The 19,418-nt window shown below is 41.7% G+C and overlaps 2 protein-coding genes across 23 annotated transcripts in view; one reads left to right on the top strand and one right to left on the bottom strand.

Moving 5' to 3' along the window:
- LOC139368238 (KAT8 regulatory NSL complex subunit 1a) overlaps positions 1-2,459 on the top strand; it is a 58,507-nt gene extending 56,048 nt beyond the window's left edge. For all 4 annotated transcript variants that reach the window (XM_071106931.1, XM_071106928.1, XM_071106930.1 and 1 more), the window contains 2 exons: positions 210-453; positions 771-2,459. In XM_071106931.1, coding sequence (XP_070963032.1) covers positions 210-453; positions 771-968 — 442 coding nt within the window. In that variant the 3' untranslated portion in view covers positions 969-2,459. The remainder of the gene's footprint in view (positions 1-209; positions 454-770) is intronic.
- A 3,471-nt stretch (positions 2,460-5,930) lies between these two features.
- Positions 5,931-19,418, bottom strand: part of LOC139368237 (microtubule-associated protein tau a) — a 41,523-nt gene continuing 28,035 nt past the window's right edge. For 16 of the 19 annotated variants that reach the window (XM_071106907.1, XM_071106926.1, XM_071106924.1 and 13 more), the window contains 6 exons: positions 19,109-19,365; positions 18,317-18,409; positions 15,413-15,505; positions 13,843-13,924; positions 11,383-11,489; positions 5,931-9,316 (listed from right to left, as the gene is read on the bottom strand). In XM_071106907.1, coding sequence (XP_070963008.1) covers positions 9,113-9,316; positions 11,383-11,489; positions 13,843-13,924; positions 15,413-15,505; positions 18,317-18,409; positions 19,109-19,365 — 836 coding nt within the window. In that variant the 3' untranslated portion in view covers positions 5,931-9,112. Of the gene's footprint in view, positions 9,317-10,137; positions 10,289-11,382; positions 11,490-13,842; positions 13,925-15,412; positions 15,506-18,316; positions 18,410-19,108; positions 19,366-19,418 lie in introns of all 19 variants that reach the window. The other 3 variants (XM_071106917.1, XM_071106911.1, XM_071106912.1) reach the window with 2 other exon arrangements.

The following is a 19,418-nucleotide window of genomic DNA, read 5'->3' as shown; positions in this document are numbered from 1 at the left end:
AATGTTTTGTACACATCCATATACTTATACATCCAAAGGCTTAAACAATGTCCTTACAAGGTTGTTTTCCACTAAAAGTTATGATCACTTGATAAATAAGGACAGGGCTCTCTAAAGAAGTGGTAGGTAGTAACAGGGTTTGGTTTGGTCTCCATTTGTGGCACATTTCATGTGTTCTACGGTCCACTCACACCACAACCGTCTCTCAGGTCGTACAAGTCCATGGATGGCAGGACCACACCGCTGCTGTGCAGCACCAACCCGCCCACTCCCCAGCCGGCGTCCCCTGACCCTGGACACTGCCCCCTGCTGCACGACTACAGCCACGTGGCGTCGCCCATAAGTCCGGACGCCACCTCCAACCCCCACACGCCGTGCTCACGCGACTCCCACCGCCTGCTGTCCAGTGAGGACACGCGCTGCTCCACACCCGACTTCACCTTCGAGGAGAGGGTGAGGATGAATGTAACAGACACATGCACACATGAAGAATAACAGCGACTGGTCTTCGAGTCGCTGTGCCCAGTAGTTTGATGATTACATATTCGGACATGGGAAAGCAGTCACAAAGTTATAGCGGTTATATTGTCCCTAGAAGAATAGGACGTTTCTGTACATTAAGAGCTCTCATTTGGTAAATGTTGGAACATGAAGAATGAGAAGTAACCATTTCTTTGTCAATTTGCATCATTAGTTTAACTTGATTAACAAATGGTTGATTTGATGGTATTCAGTTGTACTTAAATTAACCCAATAATTTCCCCGAACAGACGGTGGCCCCGTGGGAGCATCGAAACTTCCCCCTGCCGGAGGACCCCGCTCCGGAGCCCGAGGTAGAGGGGGAAGATGAGATGAGGCGGTCGCGAATGCGCAGCATCTCGTGTTGCCCGTCGACAGGTTATGACACAGACAGCCCCTTGCCTTGTGATGACGACGCCCCCAAACAGAAGGGCCATGCCCACCAATGAATGACTGACAGGCCGAGGTCTTCCTCAACCCCTACCCCTCTCTGGCATTAACAAGCAGAACCTCAAACTGAGAAAAAAGGCTATTTAAAAGGGTTCCTGTTTGATATTCAAACACCAGTCTAATACTATTTCACAGTTTTTAGTGAATATTATATGGAAGATGGAAGCCTTTCCCTACACTCTTGATGTTACAAAAATGATTTCTGTTGTAGGCTAAAACGATGTACATGGGGCTTAGTGGTGTTCCATATGTGGCGTGTACACTTGTAGCGCACTATGTAGCTGACTCCTCAAAGTATGGCCAAAGGGTGTTTTTCTATTGACTAGTTTGCTTGTATTTCCCATGTACATTTTCTAGTGGTGTGACAAATAACAAAACAAGAAAAAAAATCCTCATACTCCCAAATTAACAGGTACATTTGGGATGTTTTGTGTCCTTTTTTTTCCCTCTAGGGGTGGGGGTATTAGAAATTGTGGAGCACATCTTCTTTCATTGCCAAGTAGTTTTGTTGGGTTGCATGTCTTTTTTTGTTTGTCATTCCTTTCCTGACACTTTTTTTTTGTCTTTTTTTGTATCGTCTGTTCAATTAAGTCTTTCTTTTTGTGTTTTGGACAGTAATCATTCCTTTAGAAAATGTCTTTGCAGAGCACCCGGCGCCTCTGATCCCACTGAGCTCTCGCTGTCTTGTTTGCGGGAGTGACTGCGGTAGAGAGGAACCTGGGTATCCTAAGCACTTGTCCAACCTACAGGGAGCACTACTGCATGCTAAACCATGCTAATGCTAATCAAATCACCAGAGCACATAATTGAACAGGAACTTGCCACCCAGGGAAAGGAAGTGGATGATGATCAGGGATGACCCTAATATCGATTTAGTTTACTTTCCCCTTTTCTCAAATTATCATTGGTGTAGTATTATGTCAACATAGTAAAATGTATTTCAAATGGTAAAATCACACAGCTAATAGCTTTTTCATTTTGTTTTCCGGACATTGGTATTAGGCTACATGCTGGTGAATTATTGGACAATGTTTGTTAATGTTGATAATTAAGTTGTTTCTGGTTCAACTTGACAAGAAAAAGTGTGTTCTCTAGTTTCATATGTAGCAGCTCTTTGCTAGAAGCAACCCAGACCTCAGGTTTTACAGTTAAGGGAATATTTCTAATGCTGAGAAAATATTTGTCCCCCCCTTCCCCCCTAAGATCGATCCGATCTAAAGAGACTACTCTGTTGCAGAATGCTTTTTTTGTGTTGCCACCCCACAATGTCATAACCACACCACCATTTCCCCTCGTAACTAATTGCTATGCAAAATCTATGGTTGTATAATTTTACACCTGTTTTTACGCCACAGTCCTTCAATCCCTGTACTTTGTTTTGTAGTTTAAGCAAGATGTAAATGTACTGGTCCAATTGTTGCAGCAGTTAACCTAATCAAAAGCAGAATTGTTTTTGTAAATAGTACCATTAAAACATTTGTTTAACTTGGGATAATTGTCAAGTGTTCTTTCACTTTCTCACACATAGGAAAACATTGCACGGGTTTACTACAACTTTGTGTAATGCTTGACGTCAACTCGGATCAAATGATGACGTACTGTTGAAGTCGAAGTTTACATACACTTAGGTTAGTCATTAAAACTCGTTTTTCAACCACTCCACAAATTTCTTGTTAAACTATAGTTTTGGCAAGTCTGTTAGGACATTACTTTGTAAGTAATTTTTCCAACAATTGTTTACAGAGAGATTATTTCACTTATAATTCACTGTATCACAATTCCAGTAGGTCAGAAGTTTACATTACACTAAGTTGACTGTGCATTTAAACAGCTTGGAAAATTCCAGAAAATGATGTCATGGTTTTAGAAGCTTCTAATAGGCTAATTGACATCATTTGAGTCAACTGGAGGTGTACCTGTGGATGTATTTCAAAGCCTACCTTGAAACTCAGTGCCTCTTTGCTTGACATGGGAAAATCTAAAGAAATTAGCCAAGACATCAGAAAAAATATTGTATGCAAGTATCAACACCATGGGACCACGCATCTGTCATACCACTCAGGAGACGCGTTCTGTCTCCTAGAGATGAACATGCTTTGGTGCGAAAAGTGCATTTCAATCCCAGAACAGCAGCAAAGGACCTTCTGAAGATGCTGGAGGAAACAGGCACAAAATTATCTATATCGACAGTAAAACGAATCCTACATCGACATAACCTGAAAGGCTGCTCAGTAAGGAAGTAGCATTGCTCCAAAACCACCATTTAAAAAATCTAGACTACGGTTTGCAACTGCACATGGGGACAAAGATTGTACTTTTTGGAGAAATGTCCTCTGGTCTGATGAAACAAAAATAGAACTGTTTGGCCATAATGACCATCGTTATGTTTGGAGGGATAATGGGGAGGCTTGCAAGCCGAAGAACACCATCCCAACCGTGAAGCACGGGGGTGGCAGCATCATGTTGTGGGGGTGCTTTGCTGCAAGAAGGACTAGTGCATTTCACAAAATAGATGGCGTCATGAGGAAGGAAAATTATGTGGATATGTTGAAGCAACATCTCAAGACATCAGGAAGTTAAAGCTTGGTCAAAAATGGATTTTCCAAATGGACAATGACCCTAAGCATACTCCCAAAATGTGGAAAAATGGCTTAAGGGCAACGAAGTCAAGGTATTGGAGTGGCCATCACAAAGCCCTGACCTCAATCCTATAGAGAATTTGTGTGCAGAACTGAAAAAACTTGTGCGAGCAAGGAGGCCTACAAACCTGACTCAGTTACACCAGCTCTGTCAGGAGGAATGGGCCAAAATTCACCCAAATGATTTTGGGAAGCTTGTGGAAGGCTACGCAAAACGTTTGACCCAAGTTAAACAATTTAAAGGCAATACACTCAATTAGTATTTGGTAGCATGTAAACTTCTGACCCGCTGTGAATGTGATGAAATAAATAAAGCTGAAATATATAATTCTCTACAATTATTCTGACATTTCACATTCTTAAAATAAAGTGGTGATCTTAACTGACCTAGACAGGGAATTTTTACTAGGATTAAATGTCAGGAATTGAGTTTACATGTATTTGGCTAAGGTGTATAAACTTCTGACTTCAACTGTACATCCCTGATCGAGACGCTGCAAGGGATTTGCCTCTAAAGTACCATAGCCATTAACGCTCATGAATGCATGTTGACCGTAAATGAGAAATGCTTTTCTTTGGAAGGTGAAAAAAAGGTTTTCTGAGCAGATATAATAAAGCAATTTCTGCTGTGCTTCAAACTCCGCTGTTCAGTATTGTAGTCATTAACATTTTCTGAACATGAGTTGTGGCAATAAAGGAGGCAGATGTTTCTTTGTAAGACTCAATTGGACTTTCTTAATACACCATGTACCTGGGAAGAAGACTGATGCAGAATTTGTCTTAGCTTAGTGAATGTGCCACGTCCACAAACCATCTGCCAATGATGTCATGCCACTGCCACCCTCATTAAGGGTGATAAAAGGGTAGGACCTACTGCCTGCCTCCCAGCTCTTCTCACAGACCCAGAGCTGCAGTGCAGACCCTAAGACCATACTTCATCCTCTTACCCACCTTGTGACAGAGAGAAACATGTCAGTGCTTATTAATTTAGTCTGTACCCTTAGCCTGACTAGATGCCAGGCAGGGAAATCCCTTACCTCACCAGGATGCATATTAACCCCAGAACCCCTGCCAAAGTGGTTGGGAATTATTCAGCAGCCGCTGCTTTAAGCCCTTCTCCACACAATTGACCTGGGCAGGCGCAGAGTTGCAATCCCTGGAAAAAACAGAACGAACCTGGCCTCAGTGCACAGTTCCCGAAGAGTACGAGTTCATCAGCAACTCTGCAAAGAGGACCGACTGAAATGGGCTGAGCGGCCTCCACAAGGAAGGTGCATGGATTTGATCGGACAGGTCCAAGGTGGACTTGGTCAACTCTAATCCGAAAAAAGCCTAATAATGAGAGAGGAATGGAACACTTGTCACAAACTGGGGGTGGAGGTGCCGGTACCAAAGCGGGTAGGTGGAACGATCTCCCATGCAAGAACAGTTTTCCCTTTGCCTGCGCCAAACGTTTCCTCTAGTCTGCCTTCCACTTGGAGGGATTCCACCATATTCCACCTGATTGTCCTGAGACTTTGATAGTGGACAAAATGCCATCATTTTCCATAATAAAACGCCTTTCATCTCACAGGACAAAATGTAAGAATTCTTATTCCTATAAGATTTCTAACATTTTAATGACACATCTGTCCATGCACGATATCTGAGTTTCCTGAAGCATGTCCCCGTGCAGCACCCAGACTGCAATGCCTAATTTAGGACTCAGTACACATGCAATATTTCCATAACATACCTATTTTAGAACACTTCCTAGTATACACCAATCAATAGTAAACCCTTCATAATTCAGAGAAAAGTGTGTCCTACACAACGGGTTGCCTGGCAGTCGTGTCAGTTTGACTGACGTTTCAGTATTGGAGAACATATTGAGACTTAACCTAGCGTTGATTTCCACGGCCCTGCGGAAATCTAATTAGCGTTTTAAAAAATCCTGATCAAAATTTGATCCGTCAATTTAAGCTAGAGGTATGTTTTTTGCTTTGGATGCGTCTCAATCCACCGATGTTGTACTTCTGCATCTGCGGTGAAAGGTTGCAGAGCTAGAGAAGTGTTTGTCAGACCATGAGCCTAAATCGGCTGTAACGCCCGAACAGTTTGGTACTTCATTTAAAATCAAACAGCTCAAATATCCTTGGTATTACCTTCATAAAACAATTCCATATGTTAGCTTAGACAGGGTTTAGACTGCAGAGGGTTCAGGGCTACTTAACCACAAAATGGAAGCAACCGTGCGAATTTAAAGGGATAGTTGATCACAAACGTGTGTCATGTTTTCGCTGTCAATAATGTGAACCGGAGATTTCAGAGCGAAGGACAAAACATGGTTTAACAGTTTATTTTTAAATTCACAGCGACAAGAATCATCATACACCAGTTATTGATAAAATGCACAATAACAATATCAACAATCACATTTTCCACACAACTGTACAGCGGCAAAAATAACAAAAGGATGACGATGAAATGTGTTACTGCAAACTCTTTCCATTGACCTCAGAACAGAGGCCAGTGGAGAGGACCACCAAAAAAAACAAAAAAAATACCTTTCCCCAACTTTTCCCCTTGAGTACTGATAATGTTAGTACTGGAATTTATCAGCACCTGCCCTCCAACATATTAGTCTCAGTAATCCACACAGAACACAGAGCACATACCCATTTAACACATTCAAACAAATGTTGTCCATTATGATGAAAAGTAACCAACAATTTAGCATGCAGATTGTAGTGTTGCAAGCACACCTTTTCTCAAATGCCCTGGCCAGTTCCCGAGTCCTCAATGAAATATATATTGGCAATACAAGTCAAACACACACACTGGGTTAGTCGTATAATGTTATCAATGCGCCTTAATCTCCACATAAAGGAAAGGGTTGCCTTTTAGGTTCTATTCCCTCGCACTAATACCTACATGTATCCTTATATAGACAAAGCAGATGTTACAGGAGGTACAATGAAAGCACAGTGTAAAAGGAGAGGCAGACCGCTTACTCTTACATGAAATGCATGCAAGGACTTTTAAGATGGTATGTTGGCTCGGAGTTATGAAGGCAAATCAATGACGAGAATAATATAGTGGTGATTGGTGAACCACGGTGGGTTTACATGAGGATAAAACACTTATCCATTTGAGCGTGTGAGAGAGTTTCGTACATTTCCGTCGTATACGTTCCAGGGAAAGGACCATAGCTTTATAACCCGTGAGACAAGTTGAGGAAAGTGTGACGAGCATGCTCGTGCGCAGGCAATTAGTAGGCCTAAATCTAAATATATCCGAAAGGTACGTTTCTCCATGTGACAGATGGTTAAACATTTTAGGGTAAAAAGTAGAGTGAGCTACATGGCATCATCACATACAGCGGGGCAACTTCCTGCTTACAAAAATCAATTAACATAATTCTAATCTGCCAAAACAGCAAATTGTCTCCTCCCAATGTGGACATACCTCAAGGGAGGGTGCAAACCTGAAAGAACCAATAGGGGCAGTCTTGGCGACTGGAGTTGCTGCTTTTGGTGCGTTCCAGCCAACTCTGAACAAGGAAATCTCCGACTTTAGTGCACTCAAGACAACTGAGAACTCTGGGGGAAAAACAGCTCTCACTGGGAAAAATAGTTTTGAACGGACGGTCATCCAACTCGGAATTACAATTCAGAATCTCGGGCATCATCCTAGAGCTCCGACTTGTCTGACCTGAAGATTACTGACGTCAAGATTCTTCCCAGTCTGTTCTTTTCTGATTTTCTTGAACGCACTATATTGGTTGTGCTCGCCTGCTCAGGCGTTGGATTGCATCAACCAATGTTTGCGTGCCACATCATCAACTGTGCAGTCGGACACCAGATTGCTAAATCATATGATGTGTTTTAGCTGATAGTTAACACCAATCCAAGCATTGTGAGATTTGGCAGGCGTCTGCAATGTAGTCGGGCAGAATTGTGTGTAAGCAGGAAGTTGCCCCACTGAATGATGATGTCATATTGCTGAGTCTACCTTTAATATCTTTAATATCAAGCAATTTTTTTCTGCTTGTTTTTATGTTAATTTGACTACATGTGCTGCAGAGTTTATGATAAATGTAACCGATTTCTTCATGTCACTTCAGCAATTTCTCTGTTTTGACTTTCCTTTGACTGCCTGTTTTTTCAGTATTTTGCATTGACTTTTGGTTCTAGTACTTAGCTGCTCAACTGATGAGGCAGTTATCTTATACATTTTACAAAGCCATGTCAATGAAATTAAAAGTTCAGAAAGCGTCGGTCATAAAAAGAATAAAAATGGGTGAGTTTACCAACTTCTGCATTACTGTGATCTGAAGCCAAATTAGTGAGAAGTTCAGTCCTGACTGAAATTACGTGTCTTACATTAAACGACACAACCCATAATTGGTTAGACAATTTGCCTGGCATAGCTAAGCCTGTTAATTTAGTCATTCAGTATTCAGTATTCCCCTCTAATTCATGTCATCTTTAAACATTAACAAATATTTTGTCACTAGTAGCCTATATATGTTAAATGTAAACTGCCACACCGCATAAGACAAAAGCTGAAGCGCATTTACAATAGAGCCATAACAGAATATTGAAAATAAATTAACACTGACAGTAGCAGGCCCGATACAAATGTTTCCATATCAAATACATGTCATATCCACAGAATACAAATAGAAAAGTGTGTGCCCAACACAAACCAAGGTTTCTACGCTAAACATTCTGTATCCCTCTTCTTTTGTCCATGAAGGAAAATGTTTACCTCTGAACTATACTACCTTGGTATGCAGTGTATAGAGGCACCCAAAGCAGACAGCAAGTTAGGGAGGTCTAAAAGCATTTCACTGTCTGAATGAGAGCTTTTGCTACATGAGCCCACCTTTCCTCACTTCTTTGCCTCATACTACCCTGTAAATGGAGGATGCGTTTTCTTATGTTCAACACATTGTAGAAGGGGGGGGCCCACTTCTCTCAAACCCCTTGTTTTCCATGTATCAAAAAAGCCATTCAGGAGACAGCCATCACAGATCATTTGCACATCAAAAATGGACATTTGTAAAATAAGGGCTTCGAATCGCAGTCATTGTGACAGTAAAATGATTTATCGAGTTAAAGTGAATTAAATATGGGTTCAAAGTTCAAATAAAATGTCCAGAAACACTTGTAGGATTCTGGGTTTGTTTGGGTGTTTGTTCTCTTTAAACTCTTAAAAAGGGCCATTTATACAACCGGTACAAATAATGACAACAAAAATAGATCAAGAGAGAAATTAAATCATCTAACTTGACCGACTTGAATCTCTTTTTTTTTTTAAAAGACCTCTTTTCTAACAATAAATGCATCATGAAGAAGAACAGTCGGTGATGGAAGAGAAACAGTGATGGGTATAGCTAAAAAAGTCCTGTGAAAAGGAGGAGGAAGGCGACAGGCGTCATGACTCCTCTGACGTGGGCGGTCAAAGTAGTGTGGTCGGTCAGGAGACTTCCGGTCGGCCATCGTGTGCCACCAAGCCAATCACAAGCCTTGGCTGGCCAGAGAGGCAGATACCTGGTCAGCGAGTGTGGAGAGCTGCGGTGAGTCAGCCATGTTGATGGAGCCGGAGGAGGACAAGGTACTGAGCTGGTGGGACAGGGGGTCGTCTTCCAGGGAGATAATCTCGGCCCCGTGATCAGTGCGTGCCTTGGCCGTCTCACGGAACGTCAGCTTGTGGCTCTCAATCTGCCGATCGAAGAGAGGGTACATCATAAGGTATCAGAATCACTTTTACAAGTACATTTTCACCCCCGGAATTTGACTTACTGACGTGGTACTGGTAGTAATAGACAAAACAGGCAGAATATAGAAAAAGGACTTTACACATAATCTTCATGTACTATAGACAATATACAGAATGATAGGACAGTATTAGCAAATGTACAGTTGCTGTATTTTGTTGCAGATCACAAGTTAAACAAACAGTAAACATGAGCAGTGACAAAAACAATGTGACTGCCTTACTGGACACCAGCCGCAATCGACAACTCTACACACTGAGGTATTGGTTGCACTTTATGGTAGATAAAATATTAGGTATGTATTCTAATAAATGACCAATTCCGTTAAAATCTTTGAAGTAACAGAACTTACACATTGTTACGACAAAGTTTCCTATTAAGACTAGGTAAATAGTGGAAACGCTATGCATTCTGGATGGACATCCGGACTCCTTTATTTGATTATGCTGATCTCATCCACGTACTGTAACTTTCAAGGGCAAAATAATGTATTTTCTGGCCAAATTGCAGAATGAGCATCAGTACCGGGGGGTTTCGTGACATATTCTGATAATATTACGTCACCGTATGCTGGTAAAGAGGTTAATTGAAGCATTAGATGTGAGCTGCCTGCTCCTGAAATTTGGTGTCTACATTTTGAAAATGGTGTCCATTTACCCTGACAGGGATGCGTTATAAATGTTCAATATCCAAGATATACTGCAGTGTACACACAACATTCCACGCACTCTCCCTGCTTGGCACCGGTGGATGTGGTGTACTTACTGGAGTCCTCAATCTTTATGAGCGGGTTCATCAGGATGGGTGTGATGGGTGCTGAGGGGAGGGGCTGGGGTGACTGTGGGGGGGTGACAGCAGTGCCCTTGTTTGATGGGCTGTCTTTATGGCTGTCTCCAGCTTCCTTTCCCTTCTCTTTCTACAGAGGACACCCAGCAATGGGGGGGGGGGGGGGGGGGGGGGTGACAAAAAAAAGCAACAAAAACATGTGATGGGGGAAAAAAATATAAATTATAATAATGCTCACAAACAAACCAAGTGCCAGGTGATGTAAGTGACAAAATATATAGTTGGATGAAAATAAATCATGGAATGGGAACAGGGCAAGAAGCTTTCTATAGCTGTGATTTTACTAATGTGGCAGAGGGGGGAACCTAGTTAGCTTAGACAAGAAAAGCAGCACTCAATCCCAAATGGACTCCTGCACCCTAGTGGAGATCTGAAAGGATTTGACAGGTGCAACTAATATAGTCATAGCTGCATCTTGCCCTTTAATAGGCCACCATATTACTTGTACCAATTAAACCCTCTGAGATGTACATAAGTGCATAGGGTGTTGGGTCTAGGGATTTGGGATTGGGCCCAGGAAGCCAGGATTAAAGATCATGGGTGTTAACACGTAGCGGTGCGATGAAGTACACATGGGAGGAGAACGGATGAGAGAAGGAGAGCAGGCGGTTAGGCAGCCACAGTCACCCAGGGGTCCAATGCAGCCTTAGCCTATTTTCAATGAGACCACTCACTATTCCTAGTGCTCTTAAAGGTCAAACGTGGACAATCATTGGTACTTTGAAGTATTAAAAGTACATACTGCGCATGTATTTAGCCTAATGCAAGAACAAGCTAACAACAACTCTGTTGGTCTATGTCTGGAGCAGCAATCTCTGTCAGTTCAGCCATGGGACCCCACAGCGCTATGTTAGTATGCGTGATTCATAAAGAAAATATTTTGCATCGGTACTTTGTAACAAGGATGCATTTCCATTCCTTGCCATGTTACGGTTGCCTTGATCAATACTGATTTTCACAGAGCATTTGCCAAGCAAGGTATTCCATATCGGGGGCTACGCCATAAAACAGCTCAGAGCAAGCAGTAGAGAAGTTCTTCAGGACAGAGGGAAAAGATGAAGAACATATCACTGATATTAGATGTGTAATCCAGGGACATAGCTGCTTTTCCCCTAAGGGCCAGTGTATAAGGATGTTCCAGAATGATGGTTGTCGTCGTCTTACCCTCCTCTGTCCACCTCCGGCCACGTGCCCAATGTTGTCCATGGAGCCGATCTTTGATTGGACCTTGAAATCCAATTTCTCAGATTTGATCTCAACATTCCCACCACCTTATTACAGAAATGACAAAATGATACAATTGTTTAAAAAAAAGACATTTACAGCTACCATGATTGACCTATCTGTAAACCAATTGTTGTTCCTCTGTGTCCTCCAGTCAGCTCGCTGGTGCCCAGCCCACTGGATGTGAGCTAGCTAGAGCTACAGAAAAGAGCTAGCTAGAGCTACAGAATTGTAATGTAATATGCAATATGAAAAGCACCCTCAGCAACTTTTCAGCGACCCTTTGTATGGCGGTACTTCCAGAACTTTCAACTTTCAACTTCCATTGGTAGTTACATATGGAACTTTGGATTTTAGAAAATGCTCCGTTATTAAATACATTTTTACTCAATGAAGTAATCCAACAATATACAGTACCAGTCAAAAGTTGACACACCACACACCATTCCAGGGTTTTACTTTATTTTACTATTTTCTACATTGTATAACAATGATGAAGACATCAAAACAATGAAATCACGTGGAGTCATGTAGTAACCAAAAAAAGTGTTAAACAAATTAAAATATATTTTATATTTGAGATTGTTCAAAGGAGCCACCCTTTGCCTTGATGACAGTTTGCACACTCTTGGCATTCTCTCAACCAGCTTCATGAGGTAGTCACCTGGAATGCATTTTAATTAACAGGTGTGCCTTGTTGAACGTTAATTTGTGGAATGTCCTTCTTAATGCGTTTGAGCCCATCAGTTGTGTTATGACAAGGTAGGGGTGGTATACAGAAGATATTTGGTAAAATACCAAGTCCATATTATGGCAAGAACAGCTCAAATAAGCAAAGAGAAACGACAGTCCATCATTACTTTAAGACATGAAGGCCAGTCAATCTGGAACTTCAAGAACTTTGAAAGTTTCTTCAAGTGTAGTCGCAAAACTACAATGCTATGATGAAACTGTCTCATGAGGACTGCCACGGAAAGAAAGACCCAGAGTTAACTCTGCTGCAGAGGTTAAGTTAGAGTTAACTGCACCTCAAGATTGCAGCCCAAATAAATGCTTCACAGAGTTCAAGTAATAGACACATCTCAGCATCAACTGTTCAACGGAGACTGCGTGAAATCAGGCCTTCATGGCCAAATTGCTGCAAAGAAACCACTACTAAAGGACACCAATAAGAAGAAAGACTTGCTTGGGCCAAGAAACACGAGCAATGGACATTAGACCGGTGGAAATCTGTCCTTTGGTCTGAGTCCAAAGTTGAGATTTTTGGTTCTAAGCTCTGTCTTTGTGAGATAGTAGGTGAACGGATAATCTCTGCATGTGTGGTTCCCACCGTGAAGCATGGAGGAGGTGTGATGGTGTGGGGGTGCTTTGCTGGTGACACTGTCAGTGATTTATTTAGAATTTCAAGGCACACTTAACAAGCAGGTCTACCACAGCATTCTGCAGCGATACGACATCCCATGTCATTTGAGCTTAGTGGGACTATCATTTGTTTTCAACAGGACAATGACCCCACACACCTCCAGGCTGTGTAAGGGCTATTTGACCAAGAAGGAGAGTGATGGAGTGCTGCATCAGATGACTTGGCCTCCCCAATCACCTGACCTCAACCCAACTGAGATGGTTTGGGATGAGTTGGACCGCAGAGTGAAGGAAAAGCAGCCAACAAGTGCTCAGCATTTGTGGGAACTCCTTCAAGACTGTTGGAAAAGCATTCCAGGTGAAGCTGGATGAGAAAATGCCAAGAGTGTGCAAAGCTGTCATTAAGGCAAAGGGTGGCTACTTTTAAGAATCTAAAATATAGTGTATTTGTTTAACACTTTTTTTCGTTACTACATGATTCCATAAGTGCCATTTCATAGTGTAGATGTCTTCACTATTATTATACAATGTGGAAAATAGTCCAAATAAAGAAAAACTCTTGAATGTATCCAAACTTTTGACTGGTACTGTATATACCGCCATCTTAGATTATCTTTTGTCTTCTCTTATTGGGTGTCCATCCCAAAGCATTGCACTTGGGAAATCAGAAATCAAGCGCCGCTTTAAAATGACACTCACCTTTCAAGATAAAAAAAAGAGATGTTCAAAAAGAGATCTTTCATTGAGCAAGCAAAACGTTTAACTAAATCTACCGATGGAAGTTTTGAAGAGACCAAACCTAAGCGTTAACGTGTTGAACCACCATCACTGTATTGGGAAGAAAAAAAATCCACCTTGCATCAATTAAGGTTTAACATTTTATGGACCCCCTAAACTGGGTCTGTCCCCCACCTTGGCCATCCCATTCTAAATGTTCTGGACACGTCACTGGGGAGGGAAAGACTACTTTTGAAGTCTTGAAAAAAAATGACAAACTTTCATTTTGTAGTGTAATGTCCCTTTACGTTTAAGACCTACCTGGCTTGTGGTGGATGTTGGCTGTAGAACCACATTTTGATTTAACATTGCTCAGGTCAATCTTTTTGTGGACTATTTGAACCTGTGCAGGGATAGAAAACAAAAAAAAACAGAAAAAAATCGATACATATCATTTCATGAAATGTTTCCTCCAAGTGAAGGAGAAATGTGTATTGGTGATGTTGATCTTGTGATGCATGCAACCACATAGGACCTTGCCCTCTGCATTGGCCTGTTAGTGTAATTCAGGTGGTCGTTGGGGAGAGTAAAACACTGTTAACAAGATACACACTATTACTGGACAATACCGATTGACTCAAAGTCAAGATCCCCGTGCTGATTTAACTGTATCATTTGAAACTCAATGAATACTTTAAATAGTGTTTTCAGTTCATTAAGTATTCTCACATTCTATGCCGGCATTCATTTAAAATGCAAACTTTGTAGCGATATCTCAAATTTAGACATTGCTGTTATTTCGAATTGCTACATGTATATATTATACAGTACATTGCCATTTGACTTGGTCAAGTTTATATCCAAAAGGGTTAAAGTTGCTTTTAGATTCAAAAGTCAAGTTTCACAATCCAAGCCCTGGATCTGATGACCTCATCACATGCAGCCCGGAGTGAAGGGCCCGGCTGGTGTCTCTCGACACAAAGCTCTTTGTCTCGCTTGAATGAGGTCACTTATTTGCTGTTCACTACAATAGGCTGGCAACTCCAAGCAGAAGCATAGGACAGACACACTTTTGTTAATGGGCATTAAGGGTGGCTTCTGTCCCATTTGATGCTTGTGTGCTTGACATTTGCAAGTATTTTTCATTTTAGGAAAAAAAGTACACTACAAAACTCAGCTGATCAGTTCGGTCCCACTTATTAAGTACCCGTCCAGGTACTCCATGCATTTTGTTTAAAGGTAAAGTTTGACATTATTTAAATCGGCAAACACAGAAAAACACAGGTACACATATTCTCTAGAGGGGGGTGGGGAGAAACATCATTAAGCCTACTTTAGGTTGTCATGAGCATTGCATAAGATTTCCTTGGTGGTTGCAGCTGATGCCATATGATGTAACAGGGTCCTGACACAAACAGCAATTTAGGTCAGCTAGCTAGGGTTGGGGTACATTCAGGGAGTGAATTGAAATTCAAATTTTAATGATGAATATTGACATTTGCGTTTGCTTCCAGAATTGGCTGAATTGAAATGGAATAGACACCTAACCCTGTTGCGTACCACTGCATGCAAAATAAAAGTGTTGGACCATTTCACCAACATCTATTGTTATAATTATGTACAGCATATGACACGCTCATGACAGTTGATAGAGGCTTTATGACCACTTGTTAACGCAACATATTAATATCTCACAGTTGTAGTAGTGGGAGAGTTGTAGTCACACAGATTGGGACAGATTAACACAATCGAGGCAGGGATTTCCGTGCAAAGGTGTTTGACTAGTTCCTTAGTGCAGATGCAAATTATCCCACTGGAAAAGGGAAGGGCTTTGGCAAAAGCGGTTTCTGCAGGGAGCCGTGGGTTCGACCCTTTAGTAAGGCCTACTCACATTGCCTCCTCCGGGTGTATGTTTGATATTATCTTTGGAGCCACAGCGAGACTGGACATTGCTTACGTCCACCTTCTTTTCTAGTATTTGCACCTGGAAAAATGCAGATGTAGGAAGAGACTGTTATCCTTGAGCAATCAGAAAGCAGCACGGCTGCGTATGAGGACCATGGTAAAGGAGGCGAAACCAGAACTCCGTATAAAAAAAATACATTAGACTGGTTGTAGGTAATATAAGGAACAAATACCAACGTTTGCGTCGATGATCAAAACTCTAGAGTGACTCAAGATGCAGGTAATGACAAGGGACCAGTAGAGAAGGAAAGGAACTTTTCAGGAACTTTTTTTTTTACCAACGTTTGCGTCGATGATCAAAACTCTAGAGTGACTCAAGATGCAGGAGGTGTTGAGTTTATCCCTTAGTTACTCACATTGCCACCTCCAGGTATATGTTTGATATTGTCTTTGGAGCGGCACTTAGACTGGACATTACTAAAGTCGATCTTCTGATCAAGTATTTCTACCTGGAAAAGTACAAAGGTATTTTTATTTGTATTTATTATGTCAAAGGCAGCAGCTACACTTCGAGAGGTCCAGCAAAATGAAGGCAGTTTATACAATTTTAAAAACATTATAATACATTCACAGATGTCACAACACACTGTGTGCCCTCAGGCCCCTACTCCACCACTTCCACATATCTACAGTACAAAATCCATCTGTACGTGTATAGTGTGTATGTATATGCATGTGTCTGTGCCTATGTTTGTGTTGCTTCACAGTCCCCACTGTTCCATAAGGTGTATTTTTATCTGTTTTTTTAATCTAATTTTACTGCTTGCATCAGTTACTTGATGTGGAATAGAGTTCCATGTAATCATGGCTCTATGTAGTAATGTGTGCCTCCCAAAGTCTGTTCTGGACTTGGGGACTGTGAAGAGACCTCTTGTGGCATGTCTTATGGGGTATGCATGGGTGTCCGAGCTGTGCACCATTAGTTCAACATGTCAATACCTCTCATAAATACAAGTAGTGATGAAGTCAATCTCTCCTCCACTTTGAGCCAGGAGAGATTGACATGCATATTGGGCAGCAGGTAGCCGAGTGGTTAGAGTGTTGAAATAGTAACCGAAAGGTTGCAAGATCGAATCCCCAAGGTAAAAATCTGTCATTCTACCCCTGAACAAGGCAGTTGACCCCCTGTTCCTAGGCGGTCATTGAAAATAAGAATTTGTTCTTAACTGACTTGCCTAGTTAAATATATTATTAATATTAGCTCTCTGTGTATATCCAAGGACCAGCCGTGCTACCCTGTTCGGAACCAATTGCAATTTTCTTAAGTCCCTTTTTGTGGCACCTGACCACACGACTGAACAGTAGTCCAGTTGCGGCAAAACTAGGGCCTGCAGGACCTGCCTTGGTGACAGGGCTGTTAAGGTAGAGGAGTGCTTTATTTTTGACATACTTCTCCCCATCTTAGCAACTATTGTAACAATATGTTTTGACCATAAAAGTATACAATCCAGGGTTACTCCAAGCAGTGTAGTCACCTCAACTTGCTCAATTTCCACATTTATTACAACATTTAGTTGAGGTTTAGGGAATGATTTGTCTCAAAAACAATGATTTTAGTTTTAGAAAAATTGAGGACTAACTGCAACTCTTTGTTCAGTCGCTGTAGTAGCTGACATGTAGTGTTGTGTCATCTGCATACATAGACACCAGTGGCACTAGTGACACTTACTCAAAGCCAGTGGCATGTCATTAGTAAAGATGTTAAAACGTAATGGGCCTAGACAGCTGCCCTGGGTAATTCCTGATTCTACCTGGATTATGTTGGAGAGGCTTCCTTTAAAAGAACTGTGTTCTGTTAGACAGGTAACTCTTTATCCACAATATAGCAGGCAGTGAAAAGCCATAACGCATACGTTTTGTGAAAGTGCTGTGCGTGTTGAATGTCCTTCACTATAAGCATGCTGAACATTTGTTGTCAATTTGTTTACTGTAAAATAGCATTGTATCTGGCCAAACAATTTCCCCCAAAAATGTACTAAGGGTTGGTAACAGGCTGATTGGTCGGCTATTTGAGCCAGTAAAGGGGGCTTTACTATTCTTAGGTAGCGGAATTACTTTTGCTTCCCTCTACGCCTGGGGGGCACACACTTTCTAGTAGGCTTGCATTGAAAGATAAAGGTATAGAGGGATAGGAAAGAGACCATTATGTTGGAGTAATCCAAAGCAGCAAGGCTGCAGGAGTGGAAGACTGAGGTAGTGAAATCTGTTCTCATGAATGACCTACCCAGTGGGCACAACTGGTTGAATTTACATTTTATTATGTCTTTAAGTTGTATACTTGTTGTATTAGGACGTTTAAACAAATGTTCGGCAACCAGAAAATATGTATTTTTCTGATTGTGATCTGACCAGATAACAACCAAACAAGATGTATTTTTCATGAGATCAATACCTCATGGGAAATACACCTTTACTGTACCTGGTTATAACAGAAACCAGTTGGATGCAATCTGGTTATTATAATGTCTTTTCAACCAGAAAATTAAATCAAAACATTATGTGCCAAATTGTGCACGCTAGATAATGGTACCTGTCAACAAATAAAATTGTTAAAAAATGTTGTCCTTCATTAACACTTTTAATAGTCAATATAAAGTATCCACAGAAGCTTTCATGACGCCCTTTAACGAGTTATAAAATATTTATCGACCCCTAAGTAGCTGCTGCCTGCTAATGATACTACAGGGTATTGCTTGTTATTGGGAGATGTTCGCATATTTGATTATTGCACTATTCTCCTCTCTTTTATCATGATTCCCTCAGGGTCAAAAAGACGGGGCAGTGATGGAACAGAAACGATCAGGTTTGTGAATAATGTTTTGTTACTCACCCTGCCTCCTCCAGGAGTGTGATTCAGGTTGGCTTTGGATCCACAACGAGCCTGGACATTGCTTACGTCCAACTTCTTCTCGAGGATTTGGACCTGAAAGTAGAAGTAAAGGAAAAGGAGTATTAGCCTTGAGTAGTCAAATGCAGCGAGGCTGCAGATGAGGACCATACCAAAAGAAAGGTAGAATCTGACCGCTTGTAGGGATGAAAGCATAGGGCAGACATTTTGACTCACTTAATCCTTTAAAGGAGTACATTGTAGAGTTTGTGCACCTATGATAATTAAGCTTGTGATGAGGAATGACATGAGAGCCAGCAAAGATGGGGTAGGACATTTCCAATTTTTTTAAAAGGTTGCTTCGATGATCATAACTGTAGAGAGACTCAAGACTCAGGTGTTGAGTTCATCCCTTAGTTACTCACATTTCCACCTCCGGGTGTATGTTTGATATTGTCTTTGGAGCCACACTTAGACTGCACATTGCTTAAGTCGATCTTCTTTTCAATTATTTGTACCTGGAAAAGTGCAGAGGTAGGGGAAGAGACTGTTATCCTTCAAGGGATTCAAAGCAGAGGACTCTACACTAATTCAAGTGAGCTGTCTGAGACGGATAAAAGAAATCTCTCAAAACAACAACGACTAGCCACGCAACAGTTAGTCATCGGAGTGAGAGCTTCCATCACTGTGTAAAACACTAAAGCAGATGAAGAGACAGTGGATGAGAGGAATGGAATATCAAGGTTGTGTGAGGCACATTGCCATGTAGTAACACCAAATAGAGCCCGAACTTACCCTTCCTCCTCCAGGCTGGTGCTTGATGTTGTCTGTGGAGCCGATCTTGGACCTGACGTTCTTCAGGTCCGGCAAGGGGGCCGCTGCGGTGAGGGGTGCAGGGGCGCGGCTCTTGAGAGAGCCAGGAGACTTGGGTGGGGTGCGCACCACCGCAACCTTTTTCACCTGGTTTGTGGCCACAGCCAAGGGCTTTCCGGGAAGAGTCTTGCTGGAGGGAGACTTGGGAGTACCAGGGCTGCTCTGTCCACTGGTGTTGTCTTTAGAGAGTATTGAAAGGGTACAGTGAGCCTTTTTTGAAGACCGTAAATGT

The sequence above is a fragment of the Oncorhynchus clarkii genome, chromosome 16 (genome assembly GCF_045791955.1).
Source record: "Oncorhynchus clarkii lewisi isolate Uvic-CL-2024 chromosome 16, UVic_Ocla_1.0, whole genome shotgun sequence".
Taxonomy (NCBI): Eukaryota; Metazoa; Chordata; class Actinopteri; order Salmoniformes; family Salmonidae; genus Oncorhynchus; species Oncorhynchus clarkii.
The sequence above is the reverse complement of the archived record's forward strand: the minus strand, read 5'-3'. Positions and strand labels throughout refer to the sequence as shown.